A 23848-nucleotide genomic window follows, 5' to 3' on the forward strand; every position below is an offset into this window, starting at 1 on the left:
TATATATCCCTGTCATTGTATTCTTCTACCTTATACTGTACAGTGCTTTGATGCAACCTGTGTTGTTAAACGCTATATAAATAAAAATGATTGATTGATTGATTGATTGATTGATTTAAAGGCAGCCCCCAGTAATACAGACCGTCTTTGAAGCTGGGATCCAGGTTGAGTACTTTAGCATCTGAATAGAGATTCATGTCCTTTGTTAGTTGTAAAGAGCCCTTTTCCTGTAAGATGATGTAAAAATAGTCAAAAACTCCAAAGTAGTGGTCTCCACCTTGACAGTTGGGATGAAGGCTGTAAACTACAGCATTGCCGTCTGTCATCAGGTTTGTGACTCTGCGGCTGGAATTGCCATTGATGATGTGAAAGTAGCTATCTCCACCAATGTAATGGTCTCCACTTTGGCAGGCAGATTGCTTTCATTATTTCACAATAGCGCAGGTTTTTTGTATTGTGAGTGCACACAAATGTAGAGAGTTGAAATATGCATTACTCTTATCTCTACAAACAAAAAGGAGAATGGATGCTTCCCTGACGGTCAGATGGCGTCTTCCCTGTTCCTCTCAGACCCACAGCGAGGAGCATTAGAGCACACTGCTCCTCCTACACGGGCATCCATACTTGATCATATAAACACCAGACAGACACCTAATCGGGAAGCCCTGGATGAAAAGAGAGGCTTGCTTTTTACTGAAGGCACAGATCTGGTGAAGCTTCCTGCAGACCACCAGCCGTGTGTGTGTACTAAAACATATTTAGTGTGGCATGCTTTATTTATTCCACACGTTTTGCATTAAATGTTTTAGAATGTCTATTAACAGCCTAATGAGCTTCAGAATTACACGACCTAAAACAACAATAAATATTCAGAAGAACGTTCTGGATAGGAAGCACAAATGGATGGTTGGGTGAATAAATGTAAACATAAAAAGTCAAACCTCTGATTTCCAAACAGCAGCTGTGTCTGTTTTGCTCCGTTGTGCTTTTAATTTGGAGAAAAACTGCCTGAGTTCTCCAGAACATAACCCCGCCCCCGGAGCGGTCAGCTGTGGAGTGTGTTACCATGGCGACGAACACCGATAAAAGCCAAACCACGTCCACGGTGCCTAAACTCAAACTTATCTATCAGGTAAACCTACTTGGTGGTACAGGCCCTGGATCTCTGTGTGGAGGGCAAAAATCTCATAATCAATGTTTCTTATTGATGAAAACAACAGACTAAAAACATTTTAGCCGCTGAAAACACTTTATTCAAGTCGACATTAACACATGTTCACATCAGTAAAATAAAATAGCACTGTTTGGCGTTCATTGTTCTGTTTAACCATTTCTTGTTTCATTTACGTGTACGTTTACCTAAAATCATTTTGGTTTATCTGAATGATTATAAATGTAATTATAAATGTAATGTTACTTGTTCATCTTCATGTCTTGACTTCTAGAACAGTCTTCACACACCTCTGAAAACACTTTATACTGCATTACAATCATTAGATCGTCCTAAACTTTACACACTGCATCTTTAAACTGAATCCTCTGAAAGGTGGGATCCGGTCACTCTGAGGAGCACCGTGTTTGTAAATGTCGTTTCAGGTCTCTTCTGTACAGGAAGCTGGTCTCACAGCGAGAGCACGCGTACGGCTTCTCTCCGGTGTGGAGCCTCACGTGACTCTTCAGGTTTCCTTTGAAAGCGAAGCCCTTCCCGCAGTGAGCGCAGACGAACGGCTTGTCTCCAGTGTGGACTCTGATGTGAGACTTCAGGTTAGCTCTCTGTGGGAAGCCCTTCCCGCACAGCTGGCAGGTGAAGGGCATCTCCCCGGAGTGACGGATCACGTGGATCTCGAAGGACTCTTTGTGCATGAACGTCTCTCCGCAGCGTCGACAGGCGTACGGCTTCTCTCCGGTGTGGATCCTCATGTGAGTCTTGAGGCTGAACTTGTGGCTGAATTTCTTCTTGCACTGAGGGCAGCTGTGACGCTTCTCTCCCCTGTGAACGCTCATGTGGTATTTGAGATTTCCACTCTGCGAGAAGCTCCTTCCACACAGTCTGCAGGAGTAGGGCTTCTCTCCGGTGTGAAGGGTCATGTGAGTCTTCAGGCTGGCTTTATGCCCGAAACACTTCCCGCACTGAGCGCACGTGAACGGCTTCAGCCCGCTGTGAATCTTCATGTGATTCTTCAGGTATTTCTCGATTTTAAAGCACTTTTGGCACTGCTGGCATTTAAAGGGCTTTTCTTTGGAGTGAAGCGTTTGGTGTCTGTTCAGGTGTTTGACGCTCCAGAACATCTTTCCACACTGAGCACATTTAAACCAGACCTCGGTGTGAAGATCTCCCGAGGACGTCTGTTTTCCAGGTAAAACCTCATGTTTCTCTTCCATTTCATTTAGTTCTTGCTTCTCCTTTTTAGCACCATACGATCTATGATGAAAAGAGACAAAAATAAGTACACCTCTTTTCGTGGCAGAAGACATCAGAATATGTACGCTGCTAGATCCTACCCACTGAGCTGCTGAGATGAGATTGTGAGATTATCTCCACGACCCATTAACATGCAAATGTTAACAAATGTTATGTGCATATTGTGTTTTAGTTTTATATGTTTATACAGTTCTTGAACGCTACTGTCAAATAATCTGTCTCTAAAAAAGTTCTATTTGCATATTGCGCGTATATGCATTTCTTTAATTAATGAAGAAGAACGTGGGTAACCAAACAGTTGTTGGTCTCTACTGACTTCTGTCACGGTGTTTCATAGCATTTGTTCTACATGTTTTCTAAAACAATCTGTTTGAATGACAGCACAGGAACCATAGCTAGTGTCACATGACCTACATCTCTCTTCTAGTGCGATCTTTCAACAACATATTCTCCTCATATCATCTATTCAGTAGGCTACGTTTTCGCTTCCTTTATAAACATTTCCTATGAATACAATAAATAACACAGCATTACTTTATATATTAGTTTACGTGTATATTGTGTTTTAGTTTTATATGTTTTACTTAGTTTTACTGTAGCAGTAAATGAGGAGGTATCATATCGCTCACAAGTGAAATATGGAGTTCCTCAAGGCTCAGTGCTAGGACCGTTACTTTTCAACCTGTACATGTTACCTCTGGGAGATATTGGAGGTTAATACAAGGCTTTAGAGCTTTTGTGAAAAAAAAGATGCAAATCTAGGTCAATCAAGTCGGTCCCCACCTGTCTATAGTCAACAATTTTCCCAAAAATATATATATTTAACATTTAAAAGACACACTTATAACATACAAATAAGTACATAAAACATATATAAAGTTCATGCAATATTCATTTGGAAACATTTATTCAGGAACATGTCAAAATCACTTGATCAGTCACTTCTTGGATGAACTAGGGTGATTGGTTTTCCAAAAGTGGACACGCACACACAAACTTTGCTACTGATCTCAGCATCTTCCGCTTCCTGCTGCAGTTCTTCAGCTCTGGTTTGCGTGGACACGGAAATGATGAGCTCTTCCTGAAACGAGACATGACTGGCATGGGGCTCCTGGGCCCCTGAACAACTGGATCCGAAGGGTCTTTATGGACAGGCCATCCACAGCAGGAGCCTTGACGTCCGTCCAGTACACGACCCAGGCGTTCCTGAGGAGCAGATCTATGACGTATGCCCCGTGATGACCCTGCTGTCTCGAACACCACGAGAGACGGTCTCTTTCTCCATGTCCTCGAAGGACTTTTTGCTGTCCCTGTGTAGCTGCACTGTTGTGTTTGAGGAAGGGACTAACTGCAGGCTGGTGAAGAAGCTGGCAGAGATGGCTGTGGTGGTGGAGGAGGTGACGGTGCTGGCCTAAACATCATGGGAACACCGTGGGCTTCTAGCGCAGTCATGAACAAAGCCATCCTCAGAAGCCCTGGCAAACAACTTGTCCGGCTTCTTCTTGATGTATTGGCAGAATCTCGCTCCACGTCTCTTCTTCATTGGTGGTGTTGACGTCCCTCTGGGTTGCACACAGATTGGTTTGGTATGTTATATGCTTGATGAAGTGATCATATGGAGTATCGGTGAAGTCAGGGGGTAAGTTGAGGTCAACCTTCCTGGCTTGTGGTGCTGGCTGGTCTTTATCCTCATTCTCCTCAATGTCTTCCTCTGGGCAGAAAGGGTGTGGAGCGTCCTGGTTGTGGGTAACTGGGAGGAAGTCTTCCTCACAAAGCCCTCATCATCACTAAAAACAAACAAACAGCGCATCAGGCATATATCTACAGATAGACAAAGAGACACTTGTGCTGGTCTTACTTCAATAGGGCATGTGATCAAATAGGAGTGCACTGTTTTTTATGCCACAACATCCATCTTGACATATAACGTATGAGTTTGATTAACTTACCATTGTTTGTTTTGATGTTATTTCCACGCGTTAAATCACAGGCAGCTCCTGATTGGTCAGATGCCACGTGTCGCTCTCTGACTGTAAACGTGAACTCGTGGATTGACAAGAAGCTAATGTGACTAACGTCTACACTGAAAATAAGCATCAGATTTCAGCCAGAGTCAGTGTATAAACACAAAAACCTGCTGTAAATCTTGCTATCAGCTCTTAAATAAATAACAAAAAAAGAGGAGTAAATAGTTTAATAAAATTCTTTTCTTGATATTGGTTTTGAAAATGTTTCTGACTAATGTTTTGACTTCTCAGATGATAATAAAGGTCCTTTTTAAATCTGGGCTAGTCAAAATAATGCCAGGCTACCACAACCTGAAGAGCGCTACAAGCATTCGGAGTCATTCCATGAATGTGTTTCTGCAGACAAGGGCTTCAGATGAATCGGTGTTTGATCCAGGGACATCTTGTTCTCTTAAATAGATTCATTCACTGTACGTGTTTTTTTATGAACTTACCAGCAGACAAACCTAAAATGTTAAATACAAAATGGGTTAAACGTTAAAAAAGGTCCACCTTCCGTAAGGTTGGCTACAGCCCTGGGTTTTTATTTTACATATACATTTGTTGTTGTTGGATACAGGTGCACGCATAAATGAGTGGATTTTATTCTTTTCGGGTTTTGTAGAGCGATGAGGGTCAAAAAAAGAAAATCAACCTGTTTGTTCCTCAGCATCTTCATGTGTGAACGCTTCTTCAATCTTCACATCTTCAGTCTCCTCTTTAATAAAGGCCATCTTAATAACAGTGTTTCGTACAGTCTGACATAACTGAGATGAGAATAATTAACAGACAAACTGAATCAGCTCTCTCAGCAGCGCGGTGACTGTCTCACTGGTTATCCGGACCGAGAATAATGCATTGCTTTGACATCGCTATACAAGCCATAAAAAATAAAAACTCGAAAGGATTGAAACCAAAGACCTTCCTTTCAGCCGAAATCAAAACAGCGCTGGGGCGGCGCGGCCTTATGATGTCACAACACCCAAAATAAAGGTCCGATTTCAGGGTTTTATTGCGATCATATATATATATATATATATATATATATATATATATATATATATATATATATATATATATATATATATATATATATATATATATATATATATATTGACTTTAGTAATCATTCATATCTGTGTTCAATAAGCACTGAAAAAAAATGTTGAATGCATTTTAAAGGCACCAAAGTGCTACATAGTATATAAAAATGCTTGATCAAAGTGAATTTAAACCGATATATGGGCCTTAAACTACTTAAATTGCAATCTCATTCTCTCTTATAGGAGAAGACTTGTACAAACTTGTTGGTCAAAGACCTTGCAAACAAACAAAAATGAAAAAAAATCTATGTGCAGTAAACAGTAAAATAGTTTGAACTACAAACCAGTGTGTTCATAATTAAGATAATACATTACATTAATACAATACATTAAAAGATATACTTTGATTTGATCAGCACTCACAGAGATCAAGCCAGAATGAGTGACCAGTGATGAAACTGTCTCTGGAGCACCGTAAGAGTAACAAACACCAATCACAGCTGATGTTTCTCGAAGCAGATGTTTGCCAGATTTAGCCGCATTTAAGCCATCCGAAAAAACCAAAACTAGATTTTTTTTTTAGCCCAGGTCTTCCTCACATTATTATTTCTCACATAAGCCCACATGCTGCAAGCAATGGTGGCATTTTAGCTAATAATGAACCAAATAAACTATAAATATACACTATTTCGGCTGCATTAAACCTTAAGTGAGTTATGTATTAATAATACTCAACTCATTTTAAAGAGAAAGGCCCTCCAGAATGATCAAATGATTTCCAGAAATGTGTCCTACTTGGTAAAAACATCCTGAACCAGGTTTTGCCCAAGCAGCGATTCAAAAGTCAAATATAGATATTCAAAGACCCATTCCAATATTTAAAAATAAGTCATTGACAAGTTCTTCTCACTCAGACTTACACAGTCTGTAAGTGTCACGGCTTCAATGTGTTAAAGAGCGCACAACGAATATGAAAGGATACATATACGTCTTGTGGTGTCTCCACTTTGGGCGAGGTGCAGGGGGTCGTGATGGAGTAGGCCTCGTTGTGGTTCTGCCACATCCAGTAAAAACTTGCGACTGTATGCATGTTTTCGAGCAGGTAGATGCGACGGATACAAACAAAAAAACTGCAGTTACAATTCAAAAAAACATGAAGGCCCGGGACAGAAAATGCATATTTCCATAAAACGACCCATTATACATAAAGTGCAAAAAATGTAACGGTTTATTACTTTCACTAAGTATGTTCCTGTGATTGGTGTTTGTTACACACGGTGCCCCAAAAACAGTTTCATCACTGATCACTCATTCTGGCTCGAACACTGTGAGTGCTGATCAAATCAATTTGTGAGCCAAATCACCTTCATCTTGAAAGGAGTTTAAGGAGCTGAAGAAACCAGAATCTTCAGACAAACTTCAGGCCTAGAAAACAGAATCAGGTAAGTAACAACACTTCTAGCTTTTGAGTTCATCTTTAGCTCATTTGAAATCAAGTGTTTTTCTCTTTAAAGCAGCAATCACTTTTCAGCTTGAAAACAATTCTATATCTAATGTAAAGCAGTCTGGAGCTGCTGATAAATGATAAGTTTACTTTCCTGATAATTAATGCCATGGACCAGAAGGATGTAAAATAGGTGGAAGGATGATTCAGTTGCAAGTGTGTGACTCTTACAGAGCATTATGGGTATTCTATAGCCGTTGAACGTACATTGATTGTTCACTTGTTATTTTGCTGCACTCTGGGTTTGAACAGTATCCTATTTAAGGGTATAGGGACTGATTTCTGATTCAGCTTCAGTTCCTGTAAGACCACAGTTCTGCAGAGTTTAGCCTTAGCTCTAATTAAACTCTAAATTTAGCTAATCAACTCCTTCAGGCTTATTTGTAAGCTAAACATCTGGTTTGGAACTAAACTATTTGTGGTCCTGGAACTAAGTTTTGCACCACTCTCTGTTAGTGTAGTCTCATTCTTTCATAATATGTAAGAAGATTGATTTGTACTTACACTGTTATCAAAAACAATTGCAAAAAAAACTAATAAGATGAGCGATACATTCACAGTTTTTGTTTGATGGTTATGTGTGCAGAGTCTTATCAATTCTTATTTATCACAGTAACAGTGTTGATGACATTCCTTTTTCTCTTTTTATTTCAAGACCTTAATACAAAGAAACATGTCTTGGAGTGATATCTTGTACCCTGGAAATCCCGAAAGAAGTGAAAGGTTTATTCAGAAAAGTCAAGAGCTTCGAGAATTGATGAAAAACAACTTCTGAGCCACCAACCAACTCATTGAGGTTCTTAAGGAGCACTTAGGCTTGTCCTTCAGACCAGTCTCTCTGAACGAGGAAGCTACCATGAAGGAGAACTGTGATGTGATCATTGAACGCATTCATGAGATCCAGGCAGAAGTGGAGAAGACTGACCAGCGGATGAAGGAGAAGCTGGAACCAACACTGTACAAGAAACTGAAGAACATGTCTCTTTCTGTTGATGACTTTCGGCAATTCTCAGGAGCTATTAGTGCAGTGTGTGGTGCTGTAGGTTCTGTTTCTATTATTGCAGTTCGTTGCCTAATTAAAAGTGGAAAAATTCTGACAAACATGAGATTGTCATTTGGATTACTAAAAACAACCGCTATAGCCGGTGTTGCACTTGTGGTGTTATTCTCGGGGATCGATATGATTATTGGTGCCATTCTAGGAAGTATTGAGCGTGATCGACTCCAGAGTGCTCTGGAAGAGTATGACAGAACTCAGGCCAGCATCTGAAAAATATCAGGATTGCATAACCTATGTCAAGATAAGAATTGAGATGTGTTAATAAGCAGGCAATTACATCCACAATCTGATTTTTTCTTTCCAATTGTGGATGTTTTTCTTTCATGAGTGTTATATATTTTGTATTCAGAAAAATACATACTTTTTTGTATCTAAATCTGTCAGCTCTGAAATGTATTAAATAAACTATTTAAAAACATTAACCAATAATTCCTCAAGGTTTTTTTACGTGAAATAAAAATGTTCAGTGCAAAAGTTAAAACTTCAAGGATTGCTTTCAAATAAGGTTAACTAGAATTTTAATCAATATATATTCAGGTAGCAACAAGTGAACAGTTGTGTTTATGTGCTGCTAAATGCAAGTGCTTTCTCTTTGTCAAAATGAGGAGTCAAAATCCTAGTGTTGATTGAGGTGTCAGCAGGAGAGAACAGACTTAGTAGAGAACTCCAACCAAAATTATACTCCTTAACAGGATATCTAACAAGACAAGAACCAAATTGAGAGATCTCTGCTATAAGCAGCATGAAGACCTTCTTGAGCTTCTCCAAAAAGGACTAGAATGAAGTTAGCTGCCTGTCCTGGGTGCAGGGTTATCATAAAGACCACTTTAGATTCCTCAGTAAGGAAAGAGGAAGGTTGGAGAGAAATGTACAGAGAACATTTGGCCAAATATGATTGACATAGCTGAGGTTCACTGGAATAACATGCTGGAGGCAGTGGACAAGTTTCAACTGTCTTCAGTTGTTAGAGCTGAAAGGTTAGATACCCAGATAGCAAAATTGTTATGCCCCAGATCTGGGTCACATTTAAAACTTTCATCTGGCCAATTATAGCATGGAATTATGGCACTTGGACGGTCTGCAGCTGTTTGCCATGTTTGGGCCACATGAAAATCAAAGGAAGGCCTAATGTCAGCCATGGATCCAAAATAAAACACAACTGGCCTGTTGCACAATCCAACATGGCTGCATTTAAAATTGAACTGGAAGTTTCCCCCAAGTTTTTTTCCCTACTCTGTATGGATGGGCTTTTGGTTCCTTGCCGCTGTCACCTCTGCCTTGCTGAGTTGGGGCATTTACTTTCTAGCAATTATCATCAATTTGATTACAGGGACTCGCTCCGCATTTAATAACAAATTGTTCACTCTCATCCCTACCATTGTATTGTCCTATTTGATACTGTTCAGTGCTTTGATGTCTGTATTGTTAAAAGCGCTATATATATATATATATATATATATATATATATATATATATATATATATATATATATATATATATGTATACCTGTATATGTAAGAGTCATATTATGCATAATAATCTTGAGCTATTGTTGCCGTGGAACAATGTGAGCAACACTTTCCAGGGGCTAAATGCAAGATGGAGCAAGATGCCCACGACTTACTAATTCCTGTTTAGTGTGTGTATCTCACTTGATATATAAAGTTAAGCTTCTGCTAGACCGGCTTTTCGAAATGGAGGAGGATTGAAAGCCTGGAGTATGATGGCTGTGGTGTGACCGTAGGTACCTTAGGACTGTAACCTGCTTTATCTCAGACACCAGAATATCCACAGAGAGAGGCATGGTAGGCTGAGATCGCTGCCACATAAACCTTTAGGCTGGAGTGAGTGACCTGTCTAGAGAACCTGGCCTCCAGTACTTTACTAACTGGGCAGTTAACTGTGTCAAGCTGACGATTTCACCCAATGAAGTAGTTTGGGAGGGGAATAACACAGCCCGAAATGCTGCCTTCTTGATCGCCCTTGTCATCACTCATAACTGGCAAAGGGAGTCAACTTGGAAAAGACTGACACACTCAGAGCACCCCCTGGACCCCCCCCTGACCCAATAAAAGCTAAAACCTAACTTTGCTTTGTTGGTGCTCTTAGTGCGATCTCAGAACTAGCTAACAGACTTTGGACATACAATTATCCATTTTCCCTTCCAACTCGTGAATGTGTGTATGAATGTATGTGTGTGTGTGTGTGTGTGTGTGTGTGTGTGTGTATGCTTAGTCTTCTCAGTGTAGTCTTGTCAATTAGTAGGTATTGATTAATACATTTTGTTTCATTATTACGAAGTCTCGCTTTGTGTGTTATGTGACTGGAAAGTCAAACTCATGCCCAGATCTGTTGCTACCTGCTCGAGGTAAAGCTAAAATCAGATAAATGAGTAAAGTCCAATTGATTTATTTTGCTGATCACAGAGTAAATTCATATTGGTAACATACATTTAAATTGCCCTAAAACGCTGGACGTATTAGGTGATTTAAAGGTATATTTGAATTGCATACCAACGTGAATCTTTTAAGATTCAATTGCCCAAACTTGAAGTAAGAGCTAATTCAAATCATAATTCATAATTATCATAATTAATAAAAGGTGTAATCCTACAACCGGTTGGCTGGTTTGAGCTGGTATCCTGCCTCACAATGACTGGTCATGGCTCATCAGCAAAGGTCCAGCTGAAACAACCAGCTAAAGCTAGCTTAATCCAGCCAACCAGACGGTATACACAGTTTTGTAGTTTAAGTATAAAGGTTTAGGAGATGCTTACCTTTGGGCACACACTCCTCTAAACTGAGATGACGATGTCTCTCGGCTCACAGGGCCAGAGATTATGAAGTTATAGAAAGGATTTTATTAATAACAATTCTCATTTGTCCAGCTGAAGGAAATAAAAGAACCATCTAATGATCAGCCATAAGTTCAGTGGTTGTTTGTTCTTCATACATAACAGTCAACATCTCATGACAAAGGACTGGTGCTGTGAGCTTTAAGGATCCAAAGATCAACTTGTGTTTGTTTGCTGTTGGAGGCAGCAGTGACCTGTTTTAGGCTTTTTTCCAAGGACTCAAGGACTATTTTATATGATGTGAACTGGACTAATCTTTTTAATCTTTCATATTGAATCGCAGTTTCAAGGCTCGTGATTGGCTTCTTAATACTGATGTCACACGTTCATGTGCGCACAGGATCCAGCCTGAGTTGACGGAGAAAGCTGGCGATCAGTTTCATGAAGTATCAAACCCAGATCGAGTTTTTTGGTTGGTTTTTCAACTCAAAACTAATCCTTTAACCCTGAATTTGTTGAAACTCCGATGTCCATGTAAACTTTGTCATGGACCAAGCCATAAACCAGTAATCGCTGTGGATTATATTTATGATTTTGGAGCCATTTTGCCATGCTCCACACTCCATGCCATTTTTAGCTCCTCATTTCGCCTCTGCTGTGATCGACCCCTTAATTGCTACTATTATTATTATTATATATACTGTTGTTAAATGTTCAGTTTTTTTAGTTAAATCCTTCAATGCTCAAAAGAGATAGCGTAATGTTGTTTTACTGTAGTTGTAATATATAGATTTTATTAAAAGCTGTGATTATTGTCAGAAACTCTCCTGAATCTTGTTTTCAGTCTTCCGATTTTCAGAATCAATAATATTCATGATTCACAAATTAAAATCACCTTTATTTATACAGCAGGTACAGTGACATCTCTGAATGTTCGTGATGCTACTGGTCTAATCCGATTCAATGATCTATGCTAAGCTATGCTAAAAGTTCTATAGCGAGACCCGGAGATTGGTTGAATAGATTCAAGAACAGTTAAACTCAACTTATTAACTCTGCAGAAGTTGGAGAATGAGCCCATTTACGAAAAAAAGTGTTTGTTAAAAGCAATCAAACCGAACAGTTTAAACACAGTAGGGTCACACTGTAAATCTGATATTCAAAATCTAAATGTAAACATTCAAATAAAGAAACATCTAGGATTTTGAAAAGTGTAAAAAAGATTTACTTCATGCCCAAAAGACACAAGAAAATTTATGACACATTTATTCTGATTCCTGTCATTTGATTGAAGCACTATTCATGTGTAACGTTTCACTTCAATCTCTTGTCAGTCTGTACAGATTCAGTGTTCATTTCATCAACAAAGAAGCTGCCAAAAAATATTCAACAACAAACAATTTTCCTGTGACTAAAACAAGGCATTGAGGAGCTAAAACTAATATCTGCTGTTTAATTGATCAACACAGTTTGACTAATGATTCATAACCAACTCTGAACCCAGCATAGAGCGGCTGAGTGAATGTGGTCTGGACTGAGTGGATGAGGGTCCTTGTGTCAGAGACGCTGTAGAAGGACACAGTTCCTGCTCTGTGATCCACAAACACTCCTACTCTACTCATATCATCTTCATCATCTTCATCATCGTCGTCATCATCATCATACACTCCGGTTTCACAGCTTAAGTGCTTTACAGGAGAACAGTCTTTAAATTACTGTGTATGAATGTGTATCTGTCAGGAGAGCAGCGCAGACTCCAGGACTGATCATTATTTCCAAACAAACACTCATAACCTCCCTTCCTGCCGATGCTCTTATATGACACTGATATCTCCACACCTCTATCTCCGCTCCACTCCAGCTCCCAGTAACAGCGTCCACTCACACTCTCTCTACACAACACCTGCTCCCAGTAATCAAATCTGTCCCGATGATCAGGATACGTCTGTTTCTCTCTCACGCGAGTCACCTTTCTGTTCTCCTCAGATATAACGAGTGCAGTGTTTGAAGTGTTTGGATCCAGTGTGAGAGAACAGGCATCTGAACACAAGAACAGAGACATTCAGAACAACAATCAGTACAGCTGTGTGTGTGTGTGTGTGTGTCTGTGTGTCTGTGTGTGTGTGTGTGTGTGTGTGTGTGTGTGTAGACATACATTTCTTGAGGCCTGCTGTAATCCGGGATTCTCCTCCATGATTTAGACTATTAAAAAGCACACATTCACTCCGTCAACAAACACATCAACTTTTGATTCCAGCAATAACTAGAAAATCAAGATAAAACATGTTAAATCGAAAGAGTAATTTGTTCAAATTTTCAGAACAGAAACACTATTATTCTATTCACTATTTTCTTTTTATTATTATTATTATTATTATTATATTTTATTATCTGTCCTACTTTTTTTTATTTACAAATGCTTCATTGTTCTTCTAAATCCACACAAATAAACACGAAAGATATAGTACTTTTATCTGTATGACAAAATACGTTAACTATAGATTGAGTTGCTAATACATACATCTTTCAGATGAAAAATCATATTTGACATTGATGGATGAATTCACATTATAATAATGCCCTCTCATCATTTGACACTAAATTAATGCTAAAAACTGCCCAAATGAACTATTAAAAATTTGTAAAAGCTGCAATCCATTTCATATTGGTTTAAATGAATTATCTTGTGTTTTTCCATGGGTGCTTGGCCTTTCATTATTGTTATTATTATTATTATTTACTCATTTATTTCACAGATGCTAAGCAACTTACAAATGAAGCAAACAAAATGAACAATTGGGCATTAATAAGGGTCAAGGGTCAAGTTTTTATAATAAACTAATTAATATATTTTTCATTCGTTGCTTGAAATGGTTTGAACAGCAGCTACACTGCTTTCTTGATTTGATTTTCTGGTCATCCCATGGTAACTACCAAAAAATAATCATTGCTGCTAATAGTATTCACCGACTGACATCATTTTTTTACTTACATTTTTTACATAAACCTGTATTGAATGAAAATGTTAAATGTTGGTTTGGCATTTTCCCTCCTAAAGCTAATGCTTCTTATTTATGTGTTTTTTTGTTGTTTCAATTCAACAATTGATCTTGGTGAGTGTGAGTTGCTGCTCTATAACTACATTATAATTTCATCCTCTAAAACCGGATAGACTCAAGAAGATACAGGATTTTACTTGAGTTTGGCCAGTCTGTAGTTGGGATTCTCCAGTTTTTCAGAGAGCAGCTTCACTCCTGAATCTCCAGGATGATTGTAGCTCAGGTCTAGCTCTCTCAGGTGTGAAGGGTTTGATCTCAGAGCTGAAGACAAATAATCACAGCCTTCCTCCGTCACCATACAGCCTGACAACCTAAAACACACACAGAAATGGTCCGCATTACATTAGTTAGGCTGTCAGGCGACATTAACAGTAAATCAAGATAGATATATTAATACTATAGTAAGAAAATGAACAAAACACTAGACACCAGGGGCCTCGTTTATAAAGCATGTGTACCCACAGATTTGATCCGTATAAATAAATCCACGCCAATGTTCATATTTTAAAAAATGTCTTTGACGTGGAAAAGTGCTTAGTGTCACGTAAGACGTACAGAACTTTTATTGTCAGAGTATTGCAGGTTTTTAAAAATGTAAATTGCTGTAAATTATAATCATTGTTGTTTTTTTACATTAATTAGGAGTCGTTTTCAAGAATCTTTTATTTGTGCACCGCAAATTCAAGATCATTTGCAATATTTATATGCTATATGTCTGAAATTTCACTACTATTATTATCATTATTATTATTTATCTGTTCTTTTAGTTTTACTACTGCTATCATTTTTACCTGGCTTCAAATCATATTTTGTAAACATCTTTTTACATGGTCCTTTTCCATTGTTTATTTTCTAGATGGCACGCTAGGTCATGCAGTGCTGTCACACACAGTGAACTGCAGATTATGTCTCTATCTTGTGTTCTGGCTTTCCATTAAGAGCAAATGCTACATTTGTTGACAAAATTTAAAAGTCATTTACAGTAGCAAAAATAATTACCTCAGTATCTCCAGCTGACAATTTGGACTTTTCAGTCCATCAGAAAGAAGCTTCACTCCTGAATCCTCCAGGTCATTGTTACACAGATCCAGATCTCTCAGGACAGAGTTGGGGGATTGTAAAATTGATGAAAAACACTCACAAGACTGAGCAGTCAGATTACAGAAAGACAATCTAAACAAGAATTGCATACAGAAAAATGTCAATAATATGAATAGGTTAATGCAAAACGAATGAATAAATAACTAATAGCTGCATTTGAAAACAAACCTCAGTATCTCCAGTTTACAGTTTGGACTCTTCAATCCAGGAGAAAGCAATTGTACTCCACAATCCTGCAGGTCATTGTTATTAATCTCCAGTTCTTTCAGGACAGAGTTTGAAGATTGTAGAGTTGATGTCAAACTATCACAAGACTGAGCAGTGAGATTACATAAAGAAAACCTAAACAAGAAAAAAATATATATAACATGATTTTTAGTTAATAGATTAATGTAAAATATATAGATAATGAAAGTGTTTGAAAGCAAACCTCAGTATCTCCAGTTTACTGTTTGGACTCTTCAATCCAAGAGAAAGCAATTGTACTCCACAATCCTGCAGGTCATTGTTATTAAAGTCCAGTTCTCTCAGGACAGAGTTTGAAGATTGTAGAGCTGATGCTAAACTATCACAAGACTGAGCAGTGAGATTACACTCATGTAGCCTGTGTAGAGAAAAAAAACAATAACATTAATTTGTTTATTCTGTGGTTTTATACTCTGAAAAGCATACTAGAGGGAGGCAGATTTCAGTACAACAAATCAACATATACTATGCTTGTTTATTTTCATTTATTTATGAACAGACAGTAGACAACAGACAATCCACCTGCATGTGAAAATAAGAATTATTACATTACATTATAATGTTATATATAATGTGCAGTATATATACATACAAGGAATAAATTCTTGAAATATATTTGATTTAGTTAACAGATAAAGCAAAAAAAACATGTAACATGTAAAATAGCCTATATAGTGCTAAATTGACAGCACAGTTGGTACTTTATTAAAATAAAACACAGTGAACCAAACATCAGCACCCACCTCCGTGTCACTGCTAGAACACGACTGTAGTAAGTTAAAAATACTTGAATTTACATGATAAAAATAGTTTAACATTCAGAAATGTTTTGAAAACTTTATGAAATATTTGGATTTGTGCTGAGTAAAAATGGTAGGACACACAAGCACAAAGCTCCATTTCACAAACAGGTGAGTGCACAAGTCTTTAAAGTATACTCCTTTGTCAGTCTATGTAAGAGACGCATTTAGAATCAGTGAATGGTCAAGGTCTAGGGGCTTTGTTTTCAAGTGCGCATTCGTTCTTCTTCTGCTAGCAGCTATCAAACAGCAATGGATTGCTGCGGCGCCTTTCAGGATTTGTGGTTGCCTGTATTTGTCGTGTCGCGATGCCCCTACCATGCCAGGCCTAGTGTGCACAAGCTTGTGGGATGGATCTAATCGGCCTGTTTAAAATCCAATGTTCAGAACAATTTGTTTCTTAAACCACAACCACTAAAATGGTTACTCAAATGCGTGACCAGCATTCTTGCCGTCCAGAACTCTAAACACTCTTAGCTTCAGAACTCTGCAGAACCGCCAACCTGAAGCTCTATCTGACCTTCACCACCCATTCACCACAAGTGTTTTACCACAAGACAGATAGCCAATCAACCAGAAGAGCTCTGATTCCCTCTGAGAAAACCTTGCCTTCTGCATGAATGAAAGTTAAACAAGGTCTCCTTCCTCACTAAAACTGGTGCTAAATCTTAAGCAGCTAAAAGCCAAATTTCTGTTTTTACAGTGGGGGAAAAATATTTCATACCCTGCTGATATTGTACATTTGCCCAATGACAAAGAAATGATCAGTGTAGAATCTTAGCAGAAGAGGTGGCCTCGGTTCGATTCCACAATAACTCTGGTATGGTTAGTTTAAGATGTGAATATAATCCGACCTTGATCCAACCCAACTGCAGAAAGCGCTTTGCCTTTTGAGTTAACAGGTTCCCGTAGTTAAAGTTGCCTTATGGGAACGTTTTGCGTTTGCTACATTTACTAGCCAAAATGACACACATATGAAAGCTTGCAACCACTTTCCCAGACACTGTTTCACTTTTGCTTTCTTTATACCTAGTCCATCTTCTGCGCAGGGCCACTGTCTATACTGTAGATAAAATACAAATGATCAAAACTCTTCAAACATTTTGTTTTCTGCTTCCACAGACACATTACTGACTCTTGGGACATTTGTCTCTCAGGTGTAAATCATTAAGTATTCATGAAAATGTTACTCTTTTTGCATACAAACTTTTTAACACAAAACATGACTAAGCTAAAACCTTATGTTTTTCTATGAATGAAGTAGGATGCGTTCTTTGAATTGGGACAGCCTTCGTAGCCATGATGTTATCGGCCTTCAAATAGGTCCTTCTCTATCCTGCTTCAGAGACATCCTTGCCTAGTACCCCATTCAATATTAAAGTTACCACATCTAAGACCATTATTAAGAGAGGAGAAGTATATAATATTTGAATCCACTTGAAACGCTTTTAAGTGTAAAAGCAGATAAGGCCATTCCAGCTGATCAAACAGCAAACGAATCAGGACTGTACAGGAACAATGATTAATAATATTAAAAAGTTGTGTAATGTTATGTGACGTGACTCTCCCACGTATAAAGCCTGTATGGTCATTATTGATCTTAGAAGAAAGAATGGATTACAATCAAGTAGCCAACACTTTAGCAAGAAGATATGAATTGATATTTAAAATAGATACTGTATAGGCCTGTAAGAGGAAACGAGTGAGGAAGGGTGCCTGCTTTAAATGAATAACACATCATTTCATATTACCAGATATAACTTCATCAAACTTTTTATAAAACTCTGCACTAAGGCTATCAGGACCGGGGCTCTTTTTATTTGGAAGATACTGGATTCTTGATCTCTTAGAGTTAAAGGGAGTCTAAGATCTCTCTCTGCCCATCTGAAATTTTAGGAAGAGACAGGTTTGTTAAAAAAACGTATTTATATTAAACTCAGAGATAACAGTTTATTGAGAGGTATTCAACTGCTTGTAAATTCATTATTAATTTTCTTTGTTGTTATAGTTCAAAGTCTTGGAAAAGTATCATTTTTTAAATAAGTAAAAAAGTATATTGCTGATAAATGGCAATAATGGGAATTGTGCAAAGTTTTAAAATGTTACAAGCAATATTTTGGGGTAAAACTAATTTCATTATGTCATAAATACATTTTTAGGAAAATATGCCTAAAGGCATATTTTAGAGGCTGTTTTATGTAAATCTTAGTTAAATGTATATTCATTTTTGTGCCAAAATAAAAAAATTGTAATTCATTAAAATCCTTAAAACACTGGTTTTAACTCTTGTTTTAACATTGTCTTTGACCCATATACAAATACCATAAAACAATAAATAAGTGAATGTCAAACCTTAGTATTCCCAGCTGACAGTTTAGATCCTTCAGTGCATCAGAGAGCAGCTTCACTCCTGAATCCTGGAGGTCATTTACACTCAGGTCCAGTTCTCTCAGTTTGGAGTTTGATGATTGTAAGGCTGAACACACATATTCACAGTGCTGATTAAAAGGCCAACATCCAGCAATACTGCAAAAGAGAATAACATGCAATGAAGGGGAGATGGATGGATAAACTTTTTTGTTTTCTTTATTTTGTGCATCAAAATGAAACATGTTTTTTTATTGATCAAATATCTAATATTCTATGTGAAATGAAGATCTCTGAGAACAGATCATGATGGATGCAGTGGTCATCTGTAAACCCTAACCCATGTACTCACACCAACAGAGTAGTTTTTCAAGCTTTGTTTCTGTATCTGTTTGGGTGAATTTAGTCAATCATGAGCAGGGTTGCCAGGTTTTCACAATAAAACCCACTCAAATGCTACTCAAAACTATCCCCATTGTGTTTCAAAGAGGTCCCTTTCAACTGCATTAATGTTTAAATGGAAATAAATTATTTTATATAAATTAAACATTAAGCCAGGATGATGATTTAATAGATTAGCTCAGTCTCAACTCTAGACTAATATGTAACTTCTATAATGTCATGAATTAATGTATACTCACACAGCTTTTCTGCAGTTGATCACAGCTGGCATCAGTCTTCTTCTCCCCTCATCTGATGTGTTGAATTTCATGAGGTCCAGTTCATCCAGTGTCTCCTCTGATATCTGAAGCATGTATGCGATTGTTGAGCAGTGAGCAGGAGAGAGTCTCTCCTCGAGTGTTTGTCTGATTTCACAAACTCCTGAATCTCTGGACAGAGTCTGATCTTCCACTTCCAGCAGACAGAGCAACAGATTAATAGATCTTTCAGCTGAGAGTTTCCTGTTATAGTCATCTATCTTGATCTTCTCTTTAATGTACTGTGTGGTTACTCTGATGGTCTCTGAGCTGTTCTCTGTGTGTGGCAGTAGATCCTGTAAGAGTCTCTGATTGTATTCCAATGAGACGCCCAGCATGAACCTCAGAAACAGATCCAGGTGTCCATTCTCAATCTCAAGAGTTTTATCAACTGCTAATTTTAGAAGCCCATACAAATAATTTTCCTCCGATACATACCTCTCATGTTTATCTTTCTCAAAGAACTTCGCTGGCTCTGTGTTCTTTGTTAAATAGCAGTACAACACATAGAAACCAGCGAGAAACTCCTGAAAGCTCAGATGAATGAAGCTGTGGACTTTCCTCTTATGAATCACAGACTCCTCCTTAAAGATCTCAGTGCAAATCCCAGAATACACTGAGGCATCAGTGACGCCTATGCCGCTCTCAATCAGGTCCTCTTCATAGAACATCACATTGCCCTTCATCAGCTGTCTGAAAGCCACTTGAGCAAGTTTCACAATCACTTCTCTGTTGGACTGCAGAAGTTTCTCTGGATCTCTTTCTTCATACTTCTGGTTCCTCATGTTGATCTGAATCAGCAGGAAGTGGATGTACATTTCAGTTAGAGTTTGAGGAATTTCTGCTCTCAGATCTTCTTCCAGGAGCTTCTGGAGCACAGTGGATGAGATCCAGCAGAAGACGGGATGTGGCACATGATGTGGAGGCTTCTTGTTCTTCTGATGTGTGAGATGATTCTACAGGCTTGATGCTGGTCACTGATTCTCTTCCTGAAATATTCCTCCTTCTGAGGCTCAGTGAATCCCTGAATTTCTGTCAGACGGTTGATGTACTCGGGAGGGATCTGATTGGCTGCTGCTGGTCTGGAGGTGATCCAGATGAGAGCAGAAGGAAGCAGCTCTCCTTTCAAGAGCTTTGACATTAACTCACCCACTGATGAAGTCTCAGTCACGTCACAAACCCTATGTTCATATGAAAACATCAGTGTGATTCTGCTTTCATCTAGACCATCATCAAAGATGAACACAACTTTACACTCCTCATAAATCTTTGGGTCCATATCTTGAAGTTCAGGATGAAAGTCCTGCAGAAGTCTGTGAAGACTGTACTGATGATCTCGGATCAAGTTTAGCTCTCGAAATGGAAGCACAAACATGAAATCTACATCCTGATTGGCTTTTCCCTCGGCCCAGTCCAGAATGAACTTCTGCACAGAGACGGTTTTTCCGATTCCAGCAATTCCTTTAGTAAGAACAGTCTTGATCTGGTCTTTCTCCTTATATCCAGGATTATATGATGTTTTAAAGATATCATTGCAGTAGATTGGTGTGTTTTGTGAGTCTTGTGTTTTGTTGGTTTTCTCCATCTGTAAAACTTCATGTTCTTCATTCACTCCTTCACTCTCTCCCTCTACGATGTAGAGCAATGTGTAGATCCTGTTCAGGAGGGCTTGAGTCTCGTGTAGGTTGATTCCCTCAGATAACCTCTCATACTTGTTCTTCATATTGGTTTTGTGTTGGTCTTTGTAACTCTGTAGTTCATGATCGTCTGATTCAGAATATTGTTGCAGGTCTTCAGTCTGATCATCCCTATCATCCATACAGCAGAAACACGAGAAACAACACAATGCATGCATGAGTTTGAATTTGAATAATGAGAAATGAACTGCAAAAAAAGCATGTTTTTTCCTCACACAGGCTTAGAGGCCACAGCTTTATCAGCTTTATCACAGAAGTTGAATTACTGTCTCTTGTCTCCAGCACTGGTCATCTTCTCACCTGTGGTTAAAGATCATTGGCCCATCACTGAATTTAGGAGGTTGTATCATGGATGCATCACTTTTAACCGACACACAGCTGAGTTCTGTAGTGTCTGTTCTCTTATTTTGATAGTGAATACCATCATCCTCTCTCTCCTCACAGAGACTCATTTTAGAGCCCGTTATCTTCAGTTGAGGTGAGGTTCAGGGTTAGACAGGGAACGTTGGGGAAGTGTGCCTAATAAGGGGAATAATTATTATGATTGTGGAAGGTTACACATGACTGACAAGAAGAGATAGACAAGATGATAGCGTAAGAGTTTCAAAATTAAATGTAAAAGCACCTGTTTTTTTTTGTTGTTGTTTTTTTAAGCATTTTGACAAGTCTGATGACTTCTGACATTAATCGAAGTGATTTTACATCAAGATGTATGCAGTCCATGCCTCAAACTGCCTTTGTTAAACTTCATTTCATAGCCTAATTAGTATTTTTTCCTTATAAGCGTGAAAAAAATCTCAATATATGTGGGATTTTAACAATAATGAGTGTGTTATTGTGCTTGTACTAAGGTGTACCGTGGACGTTTTGATCTCTTCATATTCTGTGTGGTTGTTAGTTCACACTGATAAAACGTATTTGAAAAGATTAATTTGTAACTGATTTGTACATTTTATGGGCTTCTCACCTTTACACTGTTTTTCTAAAAGTGTCCTTTATCTTTTGAATACTTATATTTAAAAATGATAAAGGATACTGAATGCTAAATTAAAAACGTAAGCGCAATTTACTTGCATTGTCAGGTTACTGCTGTGTATTTAAACAGGGAAACCTGGTTATTTGAATTGTGAGCTATCATCTTACCGGTGTGCAGGTACACGTTCCCGATGTCCTTTCAGAGCTTTATTCTCACTGACCGCTGGAACAAGCCTGCACTCATGGCTGTCGTGCACCAGCTGCATGCATGAACCTTGTTTTCTGCACCACGCGTTTTATTTGCGAGGTCTGCTCCGAGCAGGTTGTAGACTACCGGTGATAAATATTCAGCCCTCAAACAGAACAGACAGGTTGATGAGTGACCGGGCAGATTAAGAATGTGTGGATGCGAATCTGACGAAAGCCGAGTATGATAACAGTATTTCTCCCTTACCTATAATTCAGCAGAATAAAGGAAAGCGCGTGTCCGGGGATGATGGAGGGATGCTGAATCGAGAGATAGGACTTGTATAGGAAACTTCTCTTCCGATTGGATCACAGTATAACCAGTAAAGATAAACCAGCCGAGTTTATCAAATGATCTGTGAGCAATTAGTTTAAAACATCACTTAACGTGGCGACACGTGGAGAGCGGTGACTGCGCGGAGCGCCGCGATGACTTTAACAACACGGAGAGCTCATATCCGGACCAGGCAAGTGTGTTTCCTCATATTCAATATTATTTGGTGCTCTAAACGTAAACAGCACTGTGCATATGAACAAATAATAGAATAAGGGCGCTGAGCTGCGAACCGATGCTCAAACGGTTACATGAAACCTTTTGCACATTTTAAATAGTTATAGATATTTACAGAATTTAGGTCTTCTAATTTATATTATTAAAATACAAGTGAACGTCTTGGTTGGTTAGGGTTAGGTTAGAAACGAAACGCTCTGTGCACATTAGTTTCGGGAGAGACTCTAAACCGAAAGTGTTATAGTTTCGTTTCTGGGCAGCTTCTGTCATTCATTTACAGACATGAAGGGTCTTAAAAAGTGATGAGAAACGATTCAGTGCAGCGTTGAAGTCTCAGAAGCACAGTCAAGGAGAAAGACGCGCCTTAAACGTCCAGAGAAAGAGGAGACACTCACCTCAAAATATACGTGTAGATCTAACGTGCTTTGAACTGCTGAGTGTGAGATGTTGGGCTGAGTTGCTTGCTGTTTGTTTTTTTGTGTGTGATTCTTTTTTTCGCATCCTCGCCTCATGCTGATAGGTCGATATCGCTTGTCAATCATCATGAAGGGCGGAATCGAGCGTCCTGACGTCAGGCGTTGCTTAGCACCGCGTGCTGTATTCTCCTTATTAGGTGCAGCATTCAGGACGGCTTTATTCTGCAGTGAATAGAAGTCAATACAGACTATAAAACATAGTCTTAACTCGTAGTATTTATCACTGAATGGTGTGTAGCACTTATCTGTGTGACCAAAATCAACAGAGTGCTTTTAAACTACAGTGTCTTGTTCACTGATAGGAAAGCGAAGAGGCACGGTGCGCCGCCCGCCTGTTGGTCGACCCCAGGGACGTCTTTTTCCCACACCGATCACAAGTCGTGTGGTTTCTCAACAATGTGCTATGAGACTCTTTCAAAAGATCACATGAACACATTCTGTCCAGTCCGAATGAAACTGAAACTCTTCCCACAATACCTGCAAAGTAAGGCTTCTCCAGTGTGAACTCTCATGTGGACTTTAAACTCATCTACAGAGTAAGAAAAAGAGAGTGCATAGTTTCTGTTATATCATCAGGTTTTTGCATCGTATTGGATGAGCTAAGGAATTGAGATAAGTCAGGAAGGTTATTTAGAAAGCTTTCTTTTGTGGTGGAAGTGATGGTTCTACCATACTTGTAATAAGGTGCAGAGTTTACAGGTTTAACTATACAGAGTTCACACAAGACTAGATAGTGATCTGAAATGTCATCACTTTGCTGCAGTACTTCAACCATTTTAACATCTATTCCATGTGACAGTATTAGGTCTAGAGTATGATTTCTACAATGAGTAGGTCCAGAGA

At 38.6% G+C, this 23848-nt stretch overlaps 1 protein-coding gene and 2 pseudogenes across 1 annotated transcript; 1 reads left to right on the top strand and 2 right to left on the bottom strand.

Annotated features, from left to right (window-relative positions):
• Positions 1-1230: 1230 nt before the first annotated feature.
• On the bottom strand, positions 1231-2410 carry LOC122331703 (gastrula zinc finger protein XlCGF8.2DB-like). The gene has a single exon (XM_043229204.1). The coding sequence runs from the start codon at positions 2380-2382 to the stop codon at positions 1558-1560; it is 825 nt and encodes a 274-aa protein (XP_043085139.1). The 5' UTR covers positions 2383-2410; the 3' UTR covers positions 1231-1557.
• Positions 2411-6890: 4480 nt separating this feature from the next.
• Positions 6891-8678, top strand: LOC122331704 (annotated as a pseudogene).
• Positions 8679-19039: 10361 nt separating this feature from the next.
• On the bottom strand, positions 19040-22914 carry LOC122331700 (annotated as a pseudogene).
• Between the last annotated feature and the right edge of the window lie 934 nt (positions 22915-23848).

Source organism: Puntigrus tetrazona, unplaced genomic scaffold (genome assembly GCF_018831695.1).
Source record: "Puntigrus tetrazona isolate hp1 unplaced genomic scaffold, ASM1883169v1 S000000001, whole genome shotgun sequence".
NCBI classification, from domain to species: domain Eukaryota; kingdom Metazoa; phylum Chordata; class Actinopteri; order Cypriniformes; family Cyprinidae; genus Puntigrus; species Puntigrus tetrazona.

What these genes read in the sequence shown, in the direction of transcription:
- LOC122331703 (XM_043229204.1), bottom strand. Translation starts at nt 2,382, where the DNA reads ATGGAAGAGAAACATGAGGTTTTACCTGGAAAACAGACGTCCTCGGGA.